Genomic DNA, 10437 nt, shown 5'->3' on the forward strand with positions numbered 1-10437 from the left:
TGTATTGACTTTCTGGAGCACTTGCTTATGATTGCAACGTTTGTGGTAATGGATAAGTGGACTGAATGAATGCGGATGAATTAACTAGAGCCATGAAACTCAGTGGAGAAAAACCAAGCTTTCTGTTTTACTTTTTAACAGACTGAATCTATGAGTTTATCATAGAATTCAATTCTGTGCAGGTCACAGTTGTGTGTAAAATCAGAAGTATTTCCAACCGAGGGGGATATATCAGCAAGAAAAATGGCATCTTTCCACAAGAGGTATCTTGGCACTATAGTTGGAAACAAAATATCCTTGGAGATACTGTAATATACTAACAATTTTTATTTCTTCAGTTATTCATCAACTATTTTAAAATTTTACTATATGTGTTTATTTACTTATTTTTAGTTTGATGAGAGAGAGAGAGAGAGAGAGAGAGAGAGAGAGAGAGAGAGAGAGAGAGAGAGAGAGAGAGAGAGAGAGAGAGAGAGAGAGAGAGAGAGAGAGAGAGAGAGAGAGAGAGAGAGAGAGAGAGAGAGAGAGAGAGAGAGAGAGAGAGAGAGAGAGAGAGAGAGAGAGAGAGAGAGAGAGAGAGAGAGAGAGAGAGAGAGAGAGAGAGAGAGAGAGAGAGAGAGAGAGAGAGAGAGAGAGAGAGAGAGAGAGAGAGAGAGAGAGAGAGAGAGAGAGAGAGAGAGAGAGAGAGAGAGAGAGAGAGAGAGAGAGAGAGAGAGAGAGAGAGAGAGAGAGAGAGAGAGAGAGAGAGAGAGAGAGAGAGAGAGAGAGAGAGAGAGAGAGAGAGAGAGAGAGAGAGAGAGAGAGAGAGAGAGAGAGAGAGAGAGAGAGAGAGAGAGAGAGAGAGAGAGAGAGAGAGAGAGAGAGAGAGAGAGAGAGAGAGAGAGAGAGAGAGAGAGAGAGAGAGAGAGAGAAAGCTGCCAGGTCTGGGACTCGAACTGTGGTCAGCCTTGTGAGAATCCAGCACTCTTGACCACCACGCCACCTGTTCACCCCATATTCATCAGCTAGTATTGAGGACCACATTGAGGACCACTATGTGCTAGGCTCTGTGCTTGCACCTGGGGATACATTAGTGAATAAAATCAGTCTCCATCTTTATGAGGGAGATGGGAGAAATTTAAGTACAAAGTTTCAAGATGACATATTTGATGATTTTATTGTTTTTATTTGTGAATGTGTGTGTTTTTTTGGTGTGTAATTGTCAAAGGGTGCATGTGTTCCTCAGAGACAGAGAGCACCCCCTCAATGAGGTATGGTCACAGTGCAATCCTTTCCCTCCATTTATCCATCCTGTCGGGACTTTGTCCATTTTCTTGTCTATCTTTGTGCTGAGAACAGACCTAGAAGTCCAAAATGAGCCTGATGGCTCTTTGTTTCACCCAATTCCTCTTTCAATGTTTCTGTGCGAAACTCAGGCTGGAGGCGTGACTGATAGTGGATATTTAGGACCACTGCTTACACATTTGGAAGGGAGATTGGGAGGTTGCTCAGCAGAAACCGAGGAGGTGAGATGTTAACTGTCTTTCAGATACACCTGTGGGGAATTGGTAACCTATATCCTGTCGTGGCATCTTTAAGCCGGTGGGCGCTGAGTAATGAGTCGAGGCCATAGGGAAAGTCAGGGAAATGGCAGGCAGGGCCATTGAGGTTCCATCCAGGACTCCAGAAGGAAGCGTAAGTGTGGTTGTCACATAAAGGTTGAAAGGAGAGAGGACCGATGGTCGGCTAAGGATTGGCTGTAGCGTGTGTCAAGGATGAGCGGGTAAAGATGAGAAGTTAAATGAGAGTGGAGGAAGTATAAAAATATACCATTGTAAGGACGGAGATAGCGAGGAGCAGATGATAAATTCTAGTAGGCCAGTGTGTGAAGGAAAATGCAGATAAGCACTTTCAAAAAAGTGCTACACATTGTGTGTGCTCGCTGGAGAGGGAAAGAATGAGAGAAAACACCACCCTCCCCCACTGGGGATGGTCACACTGTAATCCCTTCTTCTTCATTTCTGCTTTTGGGATTTTGGGCATACACGCACAAGTACCCAGCATATTTTTCAGGTCGCTGAGTCCAGGACTCCAACTGGGCAGTCAGTCATGTGGGATCCAGTCACCTCAACCCCATGCCATTGGTTGATCCAGTTAAGCACATTTTAAGAGAAGGCCTATTTTTAAAAGTTAGCTCTGGGCCCAGCCTGAGTGACACAGTCCACAGTGTACTGGACTTCAGTGTTGGAAGCCACATGGCTGGCTGCCCATGGGTTTGACCTGAAAACACAGCTGGTGCAAGCACACTCAGAGGGGACCCAGAGTCACGACCAGCTGGAGGGCTGGGAAAAAGGGATCACAGCAAGTTGAAATTGTGTCCAGGGCATTTACTCTCTCTCTCTAGTGTGTGTGCATGTACTCACTGTCAAAAATAAAAGCCCTGAATTCGTGTTCCTAATGGACACATTGTGCAAAGGTGGGCTGGGAGGGAGAGGTATGTCTTTTTTTTTTTTTTTTTGGAGAGGTTTTTTTTTTTTTTTTTTGCTATAGGGCACGTGCACTCGCCAGACAGAGAGAGAGAGACAGAGAGATAGAAAGCGAGAAATCATCCCCCAGGGGGGATGGCCACGCCGCAATCCCTTCTCCTCCATTCTCCTCTCGGGATCTTGGACACGCACGCACACGCGCCCGGCGTGAGTTTCAAACCACCGGGTCCAGGACTAGAACCTTGGTCGACTACGTGAAAGTCCAGCGACACAGCCATTACACTAACTGCTGGTCTCAGGGAGAGGTATGTCTTTATCAGATATACAGAGATTTAGAATTGGGAAAGCACATAAAATCCTACAAACATCAGTTGGTGATCCTACAGTGCTCCGCCGTACCTGGGACCTTTTGGTGTGCTCAGGGGATTCCTTCCTGTTGAGATCTGCATCTTCATACCTGGAGGGTCTTTCCCCCCAAACTAGGAAAAGCCAAACCACTAGCTCCAGGTAGGCAGGAGGTGCCATGGAAATAACTTTTTCTAACTTGGCCAATGTCCCTAGGAAAGTGAATGTTTAAATGCTCCAATTTCCTCATCTCTCAGGTGGGTAATTCAGAAGCCTGTGGTTTGTAACCTTTCTGAGAGCTTTCCTGTGGGCTAAGCTCCAGTGGTCTTCTGGTAGCTGGCTTAATGGTGCCCCTTCATAGGCTTCCTTTCCTTCTCTGTGTCACTTCTCCAATGCTCCCTGCACCTCCTAGATAAAATCCTTTTCCTTGCTTCTTTGTCTTAGGGTCTGCTCTGGAAGACACTAGCTTTCCCCAGCACCATAAATGCCTGCACAAGATCTTTGGCGATGATTCTAATGCAACCTTGAGTACATCTAGTGCCACTTCAAACAGCCTAATTGCTTATGAATGTTCTTTCTAATATTAGATTGAAAATCACCTTCTCTAACTTTCTAAGGTTTTACCCTTTGGTCCTACGTCTGCTAAACATGGGCAAAATGCACGCAAGTGCGCGCGCACACACACACACACACACACACACACACACACGAGGTCTTCAAAAAGTTCATAGAAAATATCTATTATAAAAGAAAACACAGTGGTTAAGGCACTCAAATCCCACATGATGAATTGAGAGGTTTGAGTCCTAGACCTGGTGGCTTGAAAACCATGCTGGGCACATGTGCATGGTGCCCAAAAATCCAGAAGGAAAGAAGAGATGGAGTAAAAGGAGTTAGAGCATTCCCCACAGGGATGCTTTCTCATCTCCCTTTGTTTTGGTCTCCTTTCTCTCAGTCTCTCAGGTGAGCAAATGCACCCCCTAGCAAAAATAAATAAATAAATAAATAAAAATAAAATAGCTGTGCATGAATTAAAAAGATTTTTTTTTTTGCACCAACACAGACTCATACTTTAAATCCCTTTTTGGCACGCTTTCTGAAGTCTGCAGCATGTATGTGTATGCACATATATTACTTTAAGAGTCTGCTGTGAGAATGATGAATTCTTTAAAAAGAGGCGGAGGAGCTGAGCAGTGACCCAGTGGAAAACACAACACTCTGCAAGGCTGACCTGGATGGGAAGGTTCTGGGTTTTCATCCACAGAATTCTCTGAGTGTGCCAGGCACGTCTGTGCCCATGAACCCAGGCTGGCTGAGGCTGGGGGTGGATTGTGGTGTTAAGTCCCTAATGGGGATGTTATTTCTCTGTCTCTTTCTGGCTCTCTTGCTCATGGAGAAAAATAAATAAGTGAAATTAAAATAATCAAAAAGTAAAAGGGGAGGTTGAAGAAATCTAAGTGTTTGACAAAAAATGGCAAACCTAACCAGATGTTGCTTAAACATTTCAATTTAACATGGAGAAAATTAATCAGCAAATCCATCAACATTCAACACCATGGTACACTTAAATATGTTGCAGACTTACCATACTGAAGTTAGACCCCAGTACTTCACAGGAGAAACAGCCAAAAATCAGAAGCAACTCTAAAGCCTCTTGACTGTTTACCAATGCCCCAATATGGATACAAATAATAAGCTCAAAGAAATAACACAAGGAGAAAATTGGAATATCAGAAATTATCAAGACCTTGTGAGGGACCAGCAGATGGTGTAATGGCTATGTTGCTGGACTCCCATGTAGTCGACCATGGCTCAAGTCCCGGGCCCATTGCTTAAACTCATGCCAGGTGCGTGTGCTTGTGTGCCCAAGATCCCGAGAGAAGAATGGAGGAGAAGAGATTGTGGTGTGGCCATCCCCCCTGGGAAGTGATTTCTTGCCTTCTGTCTCTCTGTCTCTTTCTGTCTTTCTGGCGAGCACATATGCCCTATGGCAAAAAGTCTGGAAAAAAAAAAAGACCTTGTGGATGAGATTTATGCCTGAAATATGGAAATGGAATAAAATATACAATGTAAGATGGATTGAATTATGTTACAAAGTTACAGCACTGCAGTTATAAAATGGTAAATGTAAGGAGCTAAATGGGAAAGAACCATGGAGATCACTTGTTGTATGATAAAAGGGTAACTTGAAGTGATAGCGTCATGAAGCTAGCAACTTAATTCATCAACCCACTAACAACGAAAGTCCTTCCTGAAATATATCACAAAACTAGCACAAAAACAAGAAAGTAACAAGTAGCAAATCAACCTTAAACTCTCTTGGGAGTAAGATTGGCACATCAAAGAAAAACGTTTGATGTTGGGGAACTTCACAATTTGTTTCTTCACATCGCATTGGACTGTAAGTTGAACATCTAATGGACTCCTCATTTATCTTGGTGAAATAGTCTTTTCTTGTTGGAAAGAAAGTTACTTCTACTCTAGGCCTAATTCCAGACAGCAGGGTGGAACTTATTTGTGTAGTAGGAAGGATGAGAACATTGGAAGGCAGTAATCAAGTTAGTCCAGGCTGAGAGAAAAATACATCTTAAACATGAGCAAGTCCAGGGAAAAGAGAGCAGGTTTGAGGGCGAATGTCTCCAATAAAGGGACAAATGCAACTTGGTTCGTAGGAGAGAAAATAAAATCCTTACTATCCAATCCCAGAAGACGGAGGAGAGTCTGCTAGAGTGCAGTGTGTCACAGACCTCTGCAATACATTTAGCTTTGAAAGGACATGTTCAAAAGCTGGGAGGAAGGACACATGGCCAAGGATGAATACAAAGACTGGGTGCCCTTGTAATGATCTTATCAGGAAGGCTGCAGCTTGGAATATGCTGCATTCACAAGATTGCTAAGGAGAATAAAACTCTGTTTTTCAGTCATGTTGGAAATAAACAGGATAAAGGAGAAATACGTGTCCCACTGCTTGGAGTAAAAGTGTGATGTTTGCAGCCAGAAGAGAGAAAATTGCTCTACTTAACTCTTGTCTGGCCATCTTTTCCAAGAAGACATTAGGTTATTCCACATTTCTGCTCTTGCTACGAGATAGTTACCATCAGGATAAGTAAAGACTTTTTCACATGTTATGGTTTAAACAGAAATACCCTTCCTTTCTTTTTTCCTTTCAGCTTCTTTTTTTTTTTTTTTTTTTTTTTTTTTTAAGAGAATATTGAGAATCAAGGTAGATGAGATAGGTGATTATACTGGTTACGTAAATTGCACTCAAAAATCACAACTCAATCCATACTAATAATGGCAAACACATATAATTCTTACTATTCAAGTTCTAAGTGCTTTACTTATATTCATTCATTTAGATCTCATAATCCTGTAAAGTAAGTAGTATTATCATCTATATTTTACAAATGAGGAATTTGACTCCCAGAGAGGTGTCTAAGATCCCCCGAGGAAGCAGTTGGTAAGACCAGGGATTGAACCCAGACAGTCTGAATTCAGAGTCTTTGCTCTTGACTATCATAAAATGCTGAATTTCAGAAAATGGAAAGAATGCTGCAGATGTGATTGCAGAACTTCTTCAGCAGTCTTAGAAGAATCAGAGCTTGAAGGGCTCACTGGGGAGTGGAGGGGATAAGTCTTGGATTTCATAAACGAGAAAACAGGTAAAGCCCAGGAACAGGAACTCCTGGGGCCTGGCATGGATTCTGGCAAAGCTGCAGAGTAAACTGGAAACAGATGGATTGTGAATGCTCAGGAAAGGAAGCTGTGATCTCTGGGAGCCAGCCTGGTTTAAAGCAAGAATAAGTCAGGCCCAATTAACTTCATCTTACTGTTGGAAGAGATCAGTGACCTGGTAGAATGCTAGATGTTGATGTGAGAGTATCTGATGAAGTCTCTATGCTGATAACCTTCTTTACACGCTGGAAAGTGGCACAGGGTTAGTTCTAGATAACACTCCACTAACTTGCGCAGGAGAGTAGGTTGATGAATCACTTTCAGTGCTTAACATTGAGTCTAATATATTGCAGATTCCTTTTAAATATGTATTGAATGAGTGAAGCATGAAGGAAACTTCTAATTCTGTGCTGACCCCTGAGCTACTTAATATTTTTATTTAACAGTGACAAAGATAAAAATAGAAAAGACATGCTTATCAAACTTGCTGGTAAGGCAAAGTTGGGGGAGAATTATTTCCATGGGTGACTGAATTTATTTTTAAAAAGATCTCAACATGCTAGAAACAGGCTATCAAGACAAACTTTAGCAGTGTAAATCTAAAATCCTGCATTTAGGCCAAAAAAAAATCAATGAGGCAAACACAGAAGGAGGGATACCTTGTTTGAAGGTGATTCATGTGAGAAAAAAAGTAACCTAATGGTTTTGATTAAACATAGGCTTAATATAAGCTAAGAGTGTTCTATGACCACTCAAAATGCTAAAAAGACTCTTAGGTCCCCTTAATAAATGTCTGCCTTACAAATGAAGGTAGGCAATGACCCTGTAGTATGTATTAATCAGAGCACACCTTGAGGCCCATTGTCAATTCTGGTAGCTACACTTTCAAAAAGAAATATGGACAGAAAGACTGAGCTGGATTCAGAGGTGACCAGGGTGATCAAGAGTCTGTAAACCAGTGGTAAGACAAATGACAGTGGTCTTGGAAAAGATCAATTTTAGACAGAACAAGATTTGGCTCAGTTGGGCAATAGGTGAAAGTTAGAGAAGGCAGCTTTCAGCTCAGAAAGTGGAAGGAAAGCATGAGAATGATTTGTAGGCAAATAGACTATTCTGAGAAGTATTATACCTACTATTCCTGGAAGTAGATTTTGTTAGGGCTATCACACAAGGATACTGTTTCCCAAGAGGGAATTTCAGATTTAAGTAGAAGGCTGAATTTTGTAGATGGCTTAATCTTTTCTTGCAATTCCAAACTTTTGAATCTGGGATTATGACAAAATCTTATATTATACTGTGATTCACTCAACTCTCACTTGTTTCTTCCTTTTGCCACACCTGAAAAATTAAAAAAATGACTATCTTTCTCTCCATATATGTGTATGTGTGTGTATGTGTGTGTGTGTGTGTGTGTACGTGTATATTCAGGATTTGACAGCTTATTTGAGTTCATACATTTATGAAGAAACAGCATTGGCACAAGTGGAATTATGTGGGATCAGCAATAGTTTCCTGCCACAGTACATGCATAACTTAACATGTCGGTTCTCAACCCCATATATAGTGAATTTTTAAAAAATGTAGTATAAAGATTTCAGTTTCTAACAAAAGTATGGAAATAACTCATGGCTTTTCAACCTTCTTTTTTCCCCTCATGTCATATCATTAAGGGGACCTGAATCAAGGTCGTGAAAACTCAAGCTGTTTGATTTGGAATGAAAGAAAATCAAAGAGAACAGATGATACATGGGATGTGGAAATGAATTTGAAGTTGGACAAAAGCCCAGTTTTTCAGTAATATCCAAGCTGATCATTTTTCTCTTTTTGCCTTAGAAGGGAAGTGACTGCACATTAGATGCTCTGTGACCTTTGTGACAGTTCCAACTCATCTTGTTGTCATGCTCTGTCAGCTCTTTTAGAAGTTAGCATGGATTTATAATAGCATAGGACTATAGCAGACTGATTTAGGCATAAAAATAAGTATTGTGGCACTAAATGTTTTCCAGGTTTTTATTTGTTGCTAGCAAGAATACTGTAGTTAATATTTATGTCATTCTTTTATTGAGCAAATCACAATTGAATCTAAGATTTTAAAGCAGGCTTGAAGCAAACCTAAAATACATAGTCATTACTTACTTGGTTGGTGCTGGCCAACTCATGGATTAATTTGACGTCATTCTCATCTCCAACACTGACACGGAACACCTTCTCGCTGAATGGTGAGATAGTGAAAGAACAACAGAACATTTAAAATTAGCTATTGGGTTCCTGACATTTGATCCAAAGTGGACAAATACAGAAGGTTTAATGCTGAACAAAGCAAGATGGACTATGAAAGAGAGGCATTATATATCCCTGCTTAATATATACCAAATGTTTGCACTCTGCAGCAGAAACTGAGAGATTGGAAGGTATAGAGGAGGGAGAGCAACTGTAGATACCAAAGAGTGTGGGAGGGGGGCTGACAGGAGCCATGGTGGTTAATGGTGCTGGACTTCCACATGGCCTACTATGGTTCAAGTCCCGGATCTGGCATCTTGCGTTCCTTCTTTCTCTCTCTCTTTCTTTCTCTGTCTCTGTCCCTCTCTGGTCAAATTAAAATAAATAAATAATAAAGTCAAATAAAATAATTCTTTAAAAATAATAAGGAGAGGTTAACAGTATGGGAGGAAAGGAATCAAGGGGAGGGAAAAAACAAAAGATACAAAACCAAAAAGTTATCTGGTGATGGTAAGGTATACACTATTCATGATGAGAAAAACCATTTTGTGTTCTGTACAGATATTTGCTGATTAAAGATAAATAAAAAAATATATATTAAAAAATGAAATTAGGTTATATGTTGACATTTTGGGACTAGCAAGGAAGAGGGACTCCAAGGAATTATGTACTTACCCTTCAAAGTGCTCACCATGATGATGAGCAGATGCCAAGGGCACCATCAACAGAACCAGAAACACCAACATTTTGTCCGACTAGGTTTACTGGGTGGGTCTTACCTGCTTTTATATTTCAGATTGTTCTGTTTTCTTCTCTGGAGTGCAAATAGCCAGTGTCAGATCTTGATTAATGGTTCTCCCAGCATTGTTGCCTTGATAGCTGTGTAAAGTATAAGATATCTCTCAACACCTGTGGAAATAGTGCAAATAATCTCAAATTCAATTTATCTAATTTGGATGTCAGACCTTGAGCAATCTGAAGGTGAATGAGTTCTAAATACAACCTATTTTGTAGTTTTTTTATATTAATTTTTTCTTTTCATCTTGCATTGAGACTTACATACAATACATTCTATAGATTTAGGTGTCAAGTTTTACAAAAATATATACACTCATGTAATAAATATCCCATTCAAGATATAAAACATTTTCCACCTTAAGAAGTTTCCTTGAGCACATTTGTAGCCTATTTCTGTACTCTTCTCAAGCAATTGCTATTCTGATTGCTAAGATTTGTCAGCATTTTTGTTTGTATTATTGGCTTGTTCCTTTTTATGTACAAGTAATATTCACTGTATGAATTTACCACCATTTGTTAAGTTATTTTCCTGTTGATAGATATTTATATTATTTCCAGTTTTATATTATTATGAATAAAGCTGAAATAAACCTTTTTATAAAAGTCTTTTTGTTAATATATTTAATTTGGATGGAGTTTAAATATCTGTGTGGAATTGCTAAATAATAATGTAGATTTAACACTATAAGATATTGTCGAATATTTTTCCCAAGGGATTGTACCTTTTTAAGCTTCTAGCATTATCCAATTGCTCTGTATTCTCTTCAACACTTTGGTATTTTTAGTCTTTTAATGTTGGTAATTCTGGTGAATGTGAAGTGGTATCTAATTATGATTTTAATTTGCATTTCCCTAGTGACTAACCATGTCGAACGTCTTTTCATGTGCTCATTGACCATTTGTAAATTCAGCGAAATCTTCTGCCTTTTAGAAG

The 10437-nt window shown here is 40.1% G+C and overlaps 1 protein-coding gene across 1 annotated transcript in view; it reads right to left on the reverse strand.

The window, feature by feature from the left end:
• Positions 1-9489, reverse strand: part of CPB1 (carboxypeptidase B1) — a 39429-nt gene extending 29940 nt beyond the window's left edge. Inside the window, exons 1-2 of the mRNA XM_006150908.2 lie at positions 9381-9489; positions 8622-8697 (exon numbers count right to left, since the gene is read on the reverse strand). Of these exons, the coding sequence (XP_006150970.1) occupies positions 8622-8697; positions 9381-9451 (147 nt within the window). The 5' untranslated portion in view covers positions 9452-9489. The remainder of the gene's footprint in view (positions 1-8621; positions 8698-9380) is intronic.
• Positions 9490-10437: the final 948 nt, after the last annotated feature.

The sequence above is a fragment of the Tupaia chinensis genome, unplaced genomic scaffold (genome assembly GCF_000334495.1).
Source record: "Tupaia chinensis unplaced genomic scaffold, TupChi_1.0 Scaffold000304_1, whole genome shotgun sequence".
NCBI lineage: Eukaryota > Metazoa > Chordata > Mammalia > Scandentia > Tupaiidae > Tupaia > Tupaia belangeri.